The following is a 15,279-nucleotide window of genomic DNA, read 5'->3' as shown; positions in this document are numbered from 1 at the left end:
CTGACTGGCAACTAGAGCTAAGCCATATTCAAAATGGTATCCTGATTCTCTGTAAGCCCAGACGGAGGTGCCTTCCTTTGCTTACTTTACCATTATGTTTCCTCAAACTTTCATTAACTAAAGTAACCTGGGTAGATCTCTTGCTTGCCAATTGAAAGGGTCAAACTGTAACAAAATAGCTGACCTAAGAAGGGTTTGTTTTATACATAATTTTCATACAAATATCAATAGTTAGTTGTAGATCTTTGGACTATTAGTTTAGCCTGTACTCCCCTTCTCTGAGAACTACCTCCTCAACTATGGGAGGGGGCCTTTTGGATATGTGGATACTAAATTACTATGTCATTTAGTAATGACAGTAGCCCCCTAGCCAGAGCTGACTGGATCAAAGGCAGGTGCTTAATTAAGTTGGATCAATCATATTCTCTTCAGGAGCTTAGGACACTGCTCACTTGGTTTCTGGAATTGAAATGAATTGTTGATATAGCCCTGAAAGGCTATACTTTTTGCAAGTAAAAACCATCATGTAGAGAGAAGCAGAGACAAGTGACCGTGAGAACTCAAGAAAATGCAGCTGCCTTGATTCCTTTTTTAAATTTAAACTTTAAAAAAAATTGGGGCACCTGAGTGGCTCAGTTGGTTGGGCATCCGACTTCAGCTAGGTCATGATTTGACAGTCCGAGTTTGGGCCCCGCGTCGGGCTCTGTGCTGACAGCTCAGAGCCTGGAGCCTGCTTCGGATTCTGTGTCTCCCTCTCTCTGCTCCTCTCCCACTTGTGCTCTGTCTCTCTCTCTCAAAAATAAATAAAACATTAAAAAAAAATAAACTTAAAAAAAATCTTTTAATGTTAACTTATTTTTTTGAGAGACAAAGCATGAGCAGGGGAGGGGCAGAGAGAGAGAGACACACAGAACCCAAAGCAGGCACCAGGCTCTGAGCTGTCAGCACAGAGCCTGATGCAGGGCTTGAACTCCCTGACTGCAAGATCAGGACCTGAGCTGAAGTCAGGCAGATGTCAGTCAGTCAGTCAGTTGGTACAAATGCTTAACCGACTGAGCCACCCAAGCGCCCTAAACTTTCTTTTAAAGCTTATTTGAGAGAGTGCGTGCGCATGTATGCATGTGATCTGGGGGTGAAGTGAGAGAGAGACAGAGACAGAGGGAGAGAATCCCAAGCAGGCTCCGTCCTGTTAGCACAGAGCCTGAGGTGGGGCTCTATCTCACAAACCTCCAGATCATGACCTGAGCCGAAATCAAGAGTCGGACACTCAACAATCGACTGAGCTACCCAAGCGCTCCTTTTTTTAAAAAATTTTTTTTAATTTTATTTTTTTAAGACAAAGAGACAGGGAGAGAGAGCAAGTGGGGGAGAGGGGCAGAGAGAGAATCTCAAGCAGGCTCCACACTCAGCTCAGAGCCTGAAGCCTACTTTAGATTCCATCCTCCTCTGTCTGCCCCTTCCCCACTTGTGCTCTCTCAGGAAAAAAAAAAAATTAAAAAAACAAAACAAAACAAAACATGCAGAGAAGACAGTGATCCGGCCATGATGAAAAGGAACTTACTCTTGACATACTATCTTGGTTTCTATTCTCTACTTCTCTCTCGTCTCTACTTTTATCTTCTGCTTAGTCAGAATTTCTGCTTATTCGTAACTTTGGCTTATTCTTGGTTGTATCAGCACCACAGCCTGGATTACTGCATAATATCCTAAACTGATCTGACCCTGAAGCCCTTTTCTTAGAAACAACAGAGAGTGACTGTCAGCAAAGTCTTCTGGGCTTTATAGAGAACAAGTAAGAACAGGTTTCTTCTTCCAACTTGGTAAGGTTCCTCAAGACATCCTAGGATCGGAATTAACCAATGTCATTTGGTTACACTACACTTGGATTAGATCATATGTGGGCTTCCCTGAGGCAGGAGGCTTGACAAGACAACCAAGATCCTTTCCAGGTAAGTAGTCATGTCTGCAATTTTCCTAGTTCTTTGTTATTTAATAACTCTAAGTTCGATTACTTCTCCTCCTCCAAATTTTAATGTCACTTACTACATAAAGTATTACCCAATTATCTTTTGCTCAATGTCTTGTAATTTATACAATGGAAGGGTATTATTCAAAATATGACAATGGGCGTTGAGGCAGGCACTTGTTGGGATGAGCACCGGGTGTTGTATGTAAGCCAATTTAACAATAAATTATATTAAAAAATATGACAAACATTAAGAATGACAAAAATGAAGAAACAGGATTTTTTTCAACCTATAAAAAGTTCTGCTGCAGTTTTTCAAATTTTTTATTGGATTTAAAATGCTTTTAAGGGATATACAGATACACAACTAGTTTGATCAGCTACTAATATATTTTGGTATCCCTTTATTTTTGTACTCAACAGCCAGTTCACCTTTTCTCCATGTTCAACACTTAGTTTTGGTAAAATTTTGCCATGTTCTTCATCTGTTACTAGAGCATGAGTATTTCTACCCTGCTTTGTATAAGCTGCTTTTTTAGTTTTCTTCCTGTGGGTATGTTTCGTAGGGCTCTTCTGTTTTTTTTCAACTTCACTGCTTACATCCCACAACATTATCTTCCCATCATTCCCTCCAGTAAGCAGCATATAGGACTCTGGCAGAAAGCAGACCTGGGATACTCCCAAAGTGTGGCCCTTAAATCCCAGTTCTTGTTCACACTTAACTCCCACCACCCTAAAGATTCGAACCTTACCATCTTCTGCACCACAGCTAAAAATATTGCCACATGATGCTACAGACACAGAGTGGGCTAAAGCAGGGTTTAAAAGCTGACCAGGTGATTGTGGGCTTTCCATCTCTTCTGTTTCATCTTCCTGCAAATTTGTAATCCAGAGTGGCCGTGCTTTCTGAAGGTTCCACAGCATCACCTTTAAATAAGAGGAAGTTATGTAGTCAAACAGAGGCCTAGCCATTTTGCTCAACTATCATGCTTATTCCACTTGTAATAAAGTCATCAAAGTAGTCTGATAATAATTAGTATGATACATTTCTAGCAATATTAAATTTTTAAAAATTCAGCTGGCACCACAATGTGCCAATGGAAAAACTCAGACGCCAATGTAGAAAACAAGATCCTGAATAACTTGGGATTAACAAACCCATCAAACCGTAATCCACATTCTTGAGCAGTTGCATTTCTTTAAGTCACTGTACCCTCATCTCTACAAGTAAAACAGAACATTATAAAACTTATTAATTTTAGTCTATGTTGGCTGCAAGTCAGAAAGCCTGTCAACTAAATAAATGAAATCTGGATCATCACTGAAATGATTTGTATCTGGGATGCTTTCTCTTTCCTTTCATACAACCTAAAGTACCCATTTTAGAGGCTTACCTCAAGTTCCTGTCCCTCTAGGAAGGCTTTCCTAAATATTCCAGCCCACTTCTCTCTTGCCTGTATTTAATTTCTATGCTTTTAATTAACATATACTATTAGCTTGTCAGTTTCTTGAGATTTAATTCACCTTAAACATTTTTTCGCAAATTTTAAGTAGGCTCCACGCCCAACATGGGGATTGGACTCACAACTCTGAGATCAAGAATCATGTGCTCTACCAACTAAACCAGCCAGACATCCTGAGATTTAATTAATCTTTGCTTAATACCTGGAAAGAGCAAAAATTCCATATCCATCTGTTGATTAATTTGACATCCTGGCATATGTGGGTTTTTTTGTTGTTCCCTACCATGATTTTGGACCTACTAAATTGATTTAAATGAAATGTTAATTAAAACCTGTTTAAAACAAAACAAAAAACTTTGTGAATTGATTTTACTCTATAATCTAGTGATTCATTTTCTTCCCACAGCAACCAATTTGAAAAGGAAAATATTCTTCACACTTTCAGAGAATAGACAGCTTTATTTTACCATCTAGTATTATCCCTTAATTATTACTCACAATTTAAAATAGATACTAGAATAAGCATGGTTCAGTCAAAAGCACAGATCTGAACTGACAAGATCACTACTGCTGATGAATATTAAGGATTTGGTTTTCTATTGAAGGTAACTGCCCTCAACTCAGCCTCTGAAAGAAGTGACCTCTAATAACACATTCTGCTTCTATCAAGAAAAGCACTGAAAACTCTTTTAGATTGGATTTATAACATTTTACTAAGTGGCCAGCAGTTGCTATTTGGCTGAAGCTAAAATATTAACAAATTAAAATAAAGTAAAATAAAGAAATACCAGAAAATATAACAAAGATGTGAAATGGACATGATAAGGAAACAAATCCCTAAAAAAAAAAATCTGAACACAAGGCAAACGGCACATTCCCGAATCTGCTAACTTAACTGTCTTGGCAGGTATCCCCAAGTCTTTCTTGCACTACCGTGCATGATGCCTAGATTATATTTTCTGCCCTCTTAAGACATTAACTATACTCAAAGTATTTTCAGCAGCTTAAACATTTTTGTATTTACTGAAATCTAAATGTGTTAACAGCCATCCCAGATTCTACCAATCCAAGAATAATTTTCAAGTATTGAAGATTTCCAGACTGTTCCTTTCTGGACATTCTCTATACTACTTTACTCTTCCTAACTGCCAAAGATTCCAAGGTGTTTTACAATTTCTCAACCACCTGGTTCAAGTGGTGTCACTCAAAGCAGGAAAGCAAGAGATACTAAAAGAAAAGAACACAAGAGTCTGGGGGTTATGGTCCTACAAAATGTCAGTGGGGGGAGAAAGTGGACAACTGGCAAATGTTCAGAAGTGAATTCAATCACTTCAAAGTGACCCTGCTCACAAATTCCTCCCCCTACAAAAACATTTCTTTCCACAGGAAAGATTAATTTTTAAGGAAAAAAAAAGCCTTCCTGCCATCCTGATCCTTAAGTATTTGTACTAGTGATCCTTCAAACTCCAGAAAAAACAATAAACCTTTTGAACCATTTATTTTCAGATGTGGAAATGAGGGGCAAAAATCAATGTGTATGCCACAGAAATATATGATGGTCTCAAATTTCCAAAGGTCTTTACAAGAGAAAACTGTATCTGAGTGGTGGCTACACATGTATTTAATGTTCTTCTTATACTTTACACATATATTATAAATATTTTGTAGTTATTTATTAAAAAATTAAGCAGTCTAGGAGCTCCTGGGTGGCTCAGTCGGTTGAGTTTCCGACACTTGATTTTGGCTTAGGTCATGATCCCAGGGTCTTGGGATCCGTGCTGTTTGCATGGAGTCTGCTTAAGATTCTCTCTTTCCCCCTCTGCCACTCTCCCGCATTTGCACTCTCTCTAAAAAAAAAAAAAAAAAAAAAAAAAAAAAAAAAAAAAAAAAAGAAAGAAAGAAAAAAAAATTAAGCAGTCTCAAATGCCTTAATAAATCAATTTGTTAAGTTCCCTGCCACTCTAAGTGTGCTTTGCCTAATTATTTAAACTGATGTAAATCAAAGGGTATAATTTTAATGATTTCTGTAATAACAAAGATAGGTACATTGAATATATCTCCTGTGTGTGGCAATAATTCAATTCCTGCCTTGAGGTAAAATGTGTTTGTTCAGAGAGAAAGAGCTCTCAAAATTAACCTTATAACAACTCCATTCCACTTTTATGCCTACAGTCTTGGACTCCTTCAGATTAGCTATTCTTAAAGTTTAGAATAACATCAGATAACCAGGTTTTAAGAAGTAAACTGTTAGATACACAACTTGAGCGGAAGTCAAATGCTTAACTGACTGAGCCACTCAGGCACTCCAAGGAAAGTAATTTCTTAAAAGTTCTGTGTGCTTACCACTGTTAAATCACAACCCAATGCAGAAATTAATCTACAGTGAATATTTAGGTCTTGGCAGTCAAATCAAATAAGCAATTACCTAAGCCTCCTTTTCACAAAATATTTAGGTTGTTCTATATTGCTCTCTAGCAGTTGCCTGCCACTAGAACTTCTCTCCCAGAACTGACGGCAAAATAAATTCTAGATGCCTATTTCTTATCTAATCTGAGAAGTATATAGGTCATTTTTGCACACCTAATTGTTTCTGCCATGCCTAGTATATTAATGAACCAGAGATTGGAAACTGGTACAGCCTAAGGTTGAAAGAATGACTAGTCAAAGAGACACTGTACAATCTGCCTACTCAACACAGATATCCACCTGGATGTGTAGGTCTTTTGTGTGTGTGTGTGGGGGGGGGTGCGCACGCGCGTGCGTGTGTGTGTATAGGTCTTTCTGTATAACCAAAATAGGCAGATTATCACCATGAGGGTAGAAAATGTAGGTTTGTAAGGGCTTGGTCAAGACCTAGGTGTGGATAAAGAGTTTATAGGTTGTAGGGTCACTGTGCCCCTCAAATGCAGAATGATTCCCAACAGAGGAACTATAAACATTTTTGGTAAGACAATTCTTTATTGTTTAGGGACTGTCCCAGTGCTGCTGGCCATCCACTGATCCTGCCTACTAACTACCAGTAGCTTGGGGGAGGGTAATGGCAGTCATTGTGGAAACAACAAAACCCAGCCTCGTTTATTTCTAACTTATGAGGGGGTGTAGTGGGTAGAGAAGGGAGGGGTAAAGACTGCTGGCCAAATAGGTAGAAAGATAAAGCCTTTGATGATATTAATGGAATCACAAAGTCTTGAAAGATACTGTACACAGTAAAGAATATAGACTGGGGCACATGGGTGGCTCAGTTGATTAAGTATCCACCTCTTGATCTCAGCTTACGTCACAATCTAATGGTTCGTGGGGTCGAGCTGTGGATAGGGCTCTGTGCAGACACCGTGGAGCCTGCTTGGGATTCTCTTTCTCCCTCCCTCTCTGACCCTCCTCCACATACTTTCTTTCGCAAAATAAATAAATAAACATTAAAAAAAAGAATAAACACTTATAACTGTGCAGGACACACGTCATTAATAAACAATGATTCTTTTTCTAGAAGTCGCCTGTTTGCAAACCAAGAACCTTTTCTAACACATTGCTGATGATCTCCTGCTTGAGATCTCCTGTTTGTGATACCTCTGGTGTCACAGAAAAAAAATACAGCCTTTGGAGCCAGAGAGACTCAAGTCCGAATCTCAATTCAGGCAGCTATATGGATACTTAATTTGAACCTCAGTCTCATTTCTAAAAAAGTAACAGTAATTATCAGGGTATGAGTTGAATGAAAACTAATATGTAAAGCACTGGCAAGTAGTAAGTGCTTACCAAAAAGAAACCATGATTATTCTCACTCCAGTGATACATTTATTTTTAACTAGGCTTCATGCCCAGCATGGAGGCCAACGTGGGGCTTAAACTCACAACCCTGAGATCAAGACCTGCGCTGAGATCAAGAGTTGAATTGGACACTTACCTGACTGAGCCACCCAGGCACCCCTACAAGATTTACTTTTAAGAGGAAGTACATCTGGGGCATCTGGGTGGCTCAGTTGGTTGAGCATCCGACTTCAGCTCAGGTCATGATCTCACAGTTTGTGAGTTCGAGCCCCCCGTTGGGCTCTGTGCTGACAGCTCAGAGCCTGGAGCCTCTTCAGATTCTGTGTCTCCTTCTCTCTATGCCCCTTCCCCACTCATGCTCTGTCTCTCTCTGTCTCTCAAAAATGAATAAACGTTAAAAAAAAAAAAAATTAAGAGGAAGTACATCTGCTATGGGAAAGTTCAAGCTATCTGAAAGCTTTCTTTTATTAAACCAAACCAAAGTCTGCTTCCCCATGACTTCTATTACCACTAGCACATTCCACTTTTCCCCCTCATGAAAACTAAGAATTAAACAGTTCCATTTCCAGGGCGCATGGATGGCTGAGTCAGTTAAGTATCTGACTCTTGGTTTCAGCTCAGGTCATGATCTCACAGTTCATGGGTTAGAGCCCTGCACTGGGCTCCGTGCTGACAGTGTGGAGCCTGCTCAGGATTCTCTCCCCCCTGCCCCAGTTCATGCTCTTTCTAATAAATAGATAAATAAAAAAATAAACAAACACTTCCATTTTACCCACATAACGGGGTTTCTTGCTATATCCACTCTTCTGACAGACTTCCTCTGAATTTGGTCTAATTTGTGATGTGATGTTCCTTTTAAAACTTACTCAAGGCAATGCTCTGATCTTGGTCACCAATATACAATAATTCAATTAATACACCACAGAATTTTAAAGGACAACAAGAGATTCTCTCTCTCTTTTCTTTTAGAAAAAATAATAGAATTTGTAGAGAGTGGGCGATAGTCTTCCTTCAGCATGCTCCTGTTTAAAAAGATGTTTAGGGGGCGCCTGGGTGGCGCAGTCGGTTAAGCGTCCGACTTCAGCCAGGTCACGATCTCACGGTCCGTGAGTTCGAGCCCCGCGTCAGGCTCTGGGCTGATGGCTCGGAGCCTGGAGCCTGTTTCCGATTCTGTGTCTCCCTCTCTCTCTGCCCCTCCCCCGTTCATGCTCTGTCTCTCTCTGTCCCAAAAATAAATAAAAAACGTTGAAAAAAAAAAAAAAAAACTTTAAAAAAATAAAAAAATAAAAAAAAAATAAAAAGATGTTTAGAATCAAATATTTCAATTCTCAGGTTTTATGACTGTCTTAAGCACAGAGAAAGGAAGGCTAAAGGATAAATGATTACTTTATGAATAAAATCTACTTGGCTTTGTCAAGTTAGCATTAAACATGCAGAAATAAAGCTCATGCTTCATACACAGATAAGACACGTTAGAGAACAGAAAATGCAAAGATATATTTAGCCTGGTCAGTAATTTGATCGTTACCAAACCCATTAAAAATTACCCAAGTACTCTCTGCAAAATATTCATTACCTGCATATCCAGTCCACATGACACCAGGCTCTGAGGTCTTTGAGGCCGAAAAGCTACTGAAGAACAGATATTGGAATGTCTCTTCAGTGATCTGCTAACTTTCTTATTTTCCAAATCTAGGATTTTGATTGCTCCGGAGTCATCGGCAGAAGCCAGCAGGTTTTCAGTTTCATTCAATGAGAGACAATTGATCTCTTCTTCATTCACATGAAAATGGTCCAAGGAACCTTTGAGTGACCGGACATCCAGTAAGCTAATGGTTTCTCCGTGTGAAGCATAGAGCTTAGTGGGGCAGGAGGGAGAGAATAAGACACTGGTAACATCATCAGCCCCTTGGAAGCGTTTATGTCCTAATGGAGTCCCATCTTCACCCCAAACCATAAGATCACCACCCTCTGCTCCAGAAGCGACTAGGCCTTCTTGACTTGCATTCAGGCAGAGAATAGGTGAAGAATGTCCACCAGTCCACTTGACTGCCATTATGGCCCAGAAGACACTGTGGAGAGGGGGAAAAAAACTATAATCTCTTATTTAAGAACTTGATGGGAGGAGACAAATACAATATGCAGTATTTCACTTAAATATTTAAAAAGACATCTAAAAAACCTTAATTTAAAAAAAGGACATTTGAAGATCAAGTCTACAAAAGTTTAGTTGAACACAGGATTGTGGTACACCTGGCTGGCACATGCCTAAATGGACTTTCTATGCTATCAGGGACCCAGGCAAACCTTGTCCTCTAGCATCTGATATGAGGTTCACATTAGAATAAACATCATATATTTAAATTAGTAAAAATTATTTTTAAAAGAGAGATGCTTGGGGCACCTGGATGGCTCGGTCGGTTAAGCATCCGATTCTTGATTTCAGTTTAGGTCATGATCTCATGGTTTGTGAGTTTGAGCCCCACATCCGGCTCTGTGCTGAAAGTGTGGAGCCTGCTTGGGATTCTCTCTCTCCCCTCCCCCATCTCTGCCCCTCCCCCCCTCAAATCAAACAAACAAATAAACAAACATTTAGGGGCAACTGGGTGGCTCGGTTGAGTGTCCGACTTCAGCTCAAGTCATGATCTCAATGTGGGTTCAAGGCCCGCATCAGGCTCTGTACCGACAGCTCAGAGCCTTAAGCCTGCTTCAGATTTTGTGTCTCCCTCTCTCTCTCTCCCCCTCCCCCACTCTTTCTCTCTCTCTCTCTCTCTCTCTCTCTCAAAATAAACGTTAAAAATAATTAAAAATAAACTTAAAAAAATAAAAAATAAAAGAGAGCTGTTCAATTATCAAGTTATATCTTTTATATGAATAATGTTTTAGAGAATGAGCTCTGGAGCTAGATTCTCTGAGTCTGAATAGCTCTACTACCTATTATTAGCTGGGTGACTTTGGTCAAGTTACTGAACCTCTCTGATTCATTTTCCTTCTCTATAAAATGGGGGTAATAAAAATAATAGCACCATTTCACAGGATCATAGCAAAATAATATGTGTAAAGCACATATAACAGTATCTGGTACATAATGAGGGCTCAACAAATACTACCATGATCACTTTTCCTATTTAAAAAAAATATATTTTAATGCAATCTCTACACCCAACATGGGGCTCTAACTCATAAACCCATGATCAAGAGTCACATGCGCCACTGACTGAACCAGCCAGGCACCCCTCACTTCTCCTATTTTTATTAGGCTGGTCAAAGTGGTATCATGTATCTACATCAATGGTGCTCAAAGTATGGCCTCCAGACCAGCAGCATCAGCATAAACTAGGAACTTAGAAATATAAATTGCCCAATACTACCCTAGAGAATCAGAAATGCTGGGGTTGGGACCTAGCCATTTGACAATAGTTTAAAAAAAATTTTTTTTAACATTTATTCATTTTTTGAGAGACAGAGTGTGAACAGGGGAGGGACAGAGAGGGAGACACAGAATCCAAAGCAGGTTCCAGGCTCTGAGCTGTCAGTACAGACCTGGAAACGGGGCTTGAACTCAAGAACTGTGAGATCGTGACCTAAGCCGAAGTGGGCTTAGGTCATCCAACATGGGGCTCAAACTCACAACCCTGAGATCAAGAGTCACATGTTCTATTGACTGAGCCAGCCAGATGCCCTGTACTCATGTATTTTTAATTACTTTATCACCCACTTAACACTTAACAGCAGTACTTATGTGCGAAATTGAGATTCTTGATACACTAGGCATCCCAGATTTATATAATGAAACTGTCATATAATACCACCCTGCCTTAACTGCCTGTTGGATAAAGCAAAAAAAAGGAAATCAGGGCAATTTATATAACTCTAAATGGTTAGAGAAAAGAAAGCAAACAAATCTACCGGGAGAATTTATCTAGTGAGAAATTGCCATTGCTGCTTTCATATTTTCAGATATGAAACCTGAATTTAGTCCAATAGCACAGAGATAAATTTCCTAATATTGTTCTGAAAAATGATTTAAAATAATCTGACAATCTGCCCGAAGTTTCTATTCCTGACACAAAGCTTATTTCCTCCCATTTTTAGACACTCGCACATACACAAAATCACTAACTAGACTGCAAAAAAATCACTAATCTTTTAGTAATCAAAGTAACAGGGGAGGGGGGGGAAGTAACAGAAACATGGTCACATAAACAGATATAGCAATTCTCATAAAGATGACAAAATAGGAGAGACAAAAAGATTTATTTAAAAAAACATTTATTTCAGCAGAAGCACTGAATTAGTATACAGACGAAACTAAAGACTGAAGTAAATAAGTTTTAAAGGAGAGGTTTGGAGAGGAAATGACTCAGAAAGAGGTAAAGACAGGGAACTCGGGTAGTTTGATTTTTGCTGACAAGTAATGAAATAGTAGTTAAATAATTTTCTACCATAAAAAAGGCTTTTGCCAAATGTTCCAGATAAACGAAGAAAAAAGTACTCTTAGCACAATTTGAAATAAATGTTATTAACGTTATTTAGGCTTAGGGACTGTCATCTGTGGTGACTGACTTATCACGTTAACATAGATAAAATGCTACCTTAAAATATGAAGTTTGTATTAACCATTGAAAAGACCAGTAGAGTTACAAATAATTTTAACTTTTTTCTTTAGAGAATTGATCGATTATTTCCTATGTTAGTTTTAATTTTTCTACAGTGAATCCACTTTAAAGTCCGGGGAAGTCTGCCCTCTACAGCTTTAGGATTTTGTGTGCATGTATGTTTTTGAATTCCTACTGGGATTTTAAGTTTTCTCTAAGGCAAGAATGAGGCAAGGTTTCTAGTACTTCTGTTTTCCCATCACATATCTACCCACAGGTGACCTAAGTAAATGCCGACTGGTGAAGTTTTAGCAGGTTTTCTGCCTAATATAATTTTTTTCTGGAAAAGACTAACTCATTAAAGACACACGTGGTTAAGCTCACCCCAAAGTGTGAGAAATTAGGCAATAAATGGATTTTGAGCTTAAAGGAACTATTACAGACAACACAGCTCCTGTAAATTTTTCCATAATGGAACCAGTAAGTGTCTATTAATCTCACAAAACCAAGGTCAGCCCTACCTTAACCTCTACGCACCAGTGTAAAATACAAATTAAACTTCTAATCTCTACATCACATGAATAATATTTACTGATCACCAAGCTAGTCAGAAATATAAAAATAAAGACCTATTATGGAGAATGTTAAGAAAAATAGTTGAAGGGCTCCTGGGTGGCTCAGTCAGCTAAGCATCCAAGTTTGGGTCAGGTCATGATCTCAGAGTCATGAGTTCAAGCCCCACATTGGGCTCTCTGTTATCAGCACAGATCCTCTGTCCCTCTCCTCTCTCTGCCCTTCCCCCGCTTGTGTGCTCTCTTTCTCTCAAAAATAAACAAACATTAAAAAAATAAAATTAAAGCAAGAAAAACTGTGGGGAAAGTCCCAGAAATGTACTATACATTGAAGCATTTCAGCTTATGCAGGGTATTGATCACGGGAGTCAACCAGAACCCCTGGGATCACTTGTTTAGTCTACAAAATTAAAATTATTTGTTCTTATTTGAAACATACCCAAAGGCCACTATCAAAAAGTATTAAACAACAGGGGTGCCTGGGTGATGCAGATGGTTGAGCACCTGACTTTTGATTTCAGCTCAGGTTATGCTATCATGGTTTGTGAATTTGAGCCCCGCATTGGGCTCTGTGCTCTCGGTGCGGGGCCTGCTTGGGATTCTCTCTCCTTCTCTCTTTGCTCCTCCCCAACTTGTGCACTCTCTCTCTCTCTCTCAAAATAAATAAATAAACTTAAAAAAAAAGTATTAAACAACAGATTGCTGTGGTATAAGGCAGTGGCAAAAAAATGTAATTAAATCTGAGTTAAATCAAAACAATCTTTCAGAAATGAGCTGTCAAGCCACTGTTTCTTGTTTTTCCTTACTGGGACAGCAAAGCCTACAAGAAATAGGTAGGAGCCATTACCTCCTTGTTCAGGTATCAGGTCAACAAGCTTCTCTTCTCATAGGTAACGTCTAAAGCAATTTATCATAGCCTATTGTGCATTACTCTAATTAGATAATAGTTTCCTTTAACACCTAATGAAATCATGGAGTGGGCAAGGAAAGGTGGGGTATCTTGAGAACATTTTTAGAAAGGGTGGAAGGCGAAGATGGAAGTTCTGAACAGTCAGAAGGCAGGAGGGTACTAAATATGGGGGAGGGGCAAGGTCAGGAGGATGATTTGTAGAAAGAAAAGGACCCAGTCATAAAATCTTTTCCTACTTTGAAATTCTGCCTGGGGCACTTGCAGGGGTACTTGCCACAAAGTCAGCTCACTGACTGGGCTATATTAGCACCAGAATTATCTCATAGATCCTTCAAAGGCTCCACCTCACCTACACTGTGACAGACAGAATAAATGTCAAAGTCTTTAATAACTGAATGATATCTAAATACTGCTCTAGTTATATTTCCATGTGCCCACACGTCCTTTTCAAGTGTCTGTGCCTTCAAAGCTGTTGATTCTGCCTGGTTCTTTGTCCCCTTCTCAGATGGACCAAACTCTACTTATCTTTGAAGAATAAAAAAAAAAAAAAAAAAAAAAAAAAAATTAAAGTGCCTTCCCAAACAAACTCTGACCTCCTTGGGAGGGGACATCTTGTATGTCCCATAGATGAAAGTTGAAAAATGAATAATGAATAAAACTCCCTAGTCTGAGATTACACTACCATTCAAACAATATGAGGTAGTCACTATCAGTATAATAAGTATAGGTCAATTTTTTTTCACGTTTGGGTTTTCCAAAGTTGGTCCTGATGTGGAGAAGCTGGATAGCAACCAAAATGATTGAAAGGCTGTGGCATTAGCACTAGTTAGTAAAGAATCTGGGATATTAAACTGGGAGGAAAAAAAAATCTGGGAAGAAGGGACTAGCAAATAATAAACACCATTTACCAGAGAGTAGAGAACGTAGTTGCTGTTCGTTTTTAATGGAGAATTAGAAATGTATTATACACAGAGGGAACTACTGAAAAGATTTCTTACCACATAAAGGCAAGACAGTGGAGTTGACTACTAAGGGAATCTGTGAGTCCTATAATAATTACCCCAGAGTTGTTTTGATAATTATATAAAACTCGAATCAAAGACCTGGCACAATGCGTTGTTCACATGATGGTTATTATTTTCTCTCACTAAGCATTCTTTAAAGGCTGTCAGAAAACTTTTGGCCACCTAGGAAAATGCAATATAACTAAATAATGCTTAAATTCTTTCTCTTCCAAGAAGCCATCTATAATTACAGCCTCCACATCATTCTCCCTATTGGAATGTCTAATTATATAAAAACACGCTGCCTGGATCCGCCTACTAATCGGGTTAGCAGGAAAAACTGGGAAAGGCTACATTTTGTCCAAAGAAGGGAGGACTTAATCAGCAATTACTCGGCACTTTCAGGCTATCGAAACATTTGGGCGGGGGTGGGGGGAGGTGGTGCGGGGATTCAAATATGATGACCTTATTTTCCAAATACACGCTAGGACTCAGGTTCTGATAAGTGCCAGTACCAACAAAGAACAACAGGGCTTGACCAGGAGAAGACGACCTCAGACGCCAAAGGTAAAGAAAGAAGATCCAACTTAAGTAGAAGGTGGCGGAGCTAGGACTTGGCTAGCAAGGAACTGGAAATTTCATGCGTTAGAGTGGAGTCTGAAGCAGGGACCTGACACAGGAAAACCTCACAGGGAAAGGGGCCCAGGAAAGCAGACGCGAGACCACTAGACCAAAAAAAGGAAAAGACACCGAAGAACAGCCACAAAGCCATAAGATGCCAGCCTCATACCTGCGCTTCCCGCTTTCCTCCTCGGCGCCTCGTGATGACCTCACCTGTGGGCGCCCAATCCCATCTAGCGCTGGGCGCGGGGCGCCTCAGCCAAACAGTCACATCCGGGGCCGAGAGGAACCGCGAGCGAGCTGGGCGTGCACCCTTGCTTCGTGCCCTCAACCAGTATGGCGGAGCCACGGGCGCGCCGCGGGGAGGCCGTGCGAGT

The 15,279-nt window shown here is 39.6% G+C and overlaps 1 protein-coding gene across 1 annotated transcript; it reads right to left on the bottom strand.

Annotated features, from left to right (window-relative positions):
• Positions 1–2,272: 2,272 nt before the first annotated feature.
• WDR53 (WD repeat domain 53) lies at positions 2,273–15,197 on the bottom strand. Its single transcript, XM_058730975.1, has 3 exons — positions 15,072–15,197; positions 8,774–9,269; positions 2,273–2,893 (listed from the first exon to the last, which is right to left on the bottom strand). Exons 2-3 carry the CDS (start codon positions 9,251–9,253, stop codon positions 2,300–2,302), a joined length of 1,074 nt encoding a protein of 357 aa, XP_058586958.1. The 5' UTR covers positions 9,254–9,269; positions 15,072–15,197; the 3' UTR covers positions 2,273–2,299.
• Positions 15,198–15,279: the final 82 nt, after the last annotated feature.

This window comes from Neofelis nebulosa, chromosome 5 (genome assembly GCF_028018385.1).
Source record: "Neofelis nebulosa isolate mNeoNeb1 chromosome 5, mNeoNeb1.pri, whole genome shotgun sequence".
Lineage (NCBI taxonomy): Eukaryota > Metazoa > Chordata > Mammalia > Carnivora > Felidae > Neofelis > Neofelis nebulosa.
Note: the sequence above shows the minus strand (reverse complement) of the source record. Positions and strands in the feature narration are given on the sequence as shown.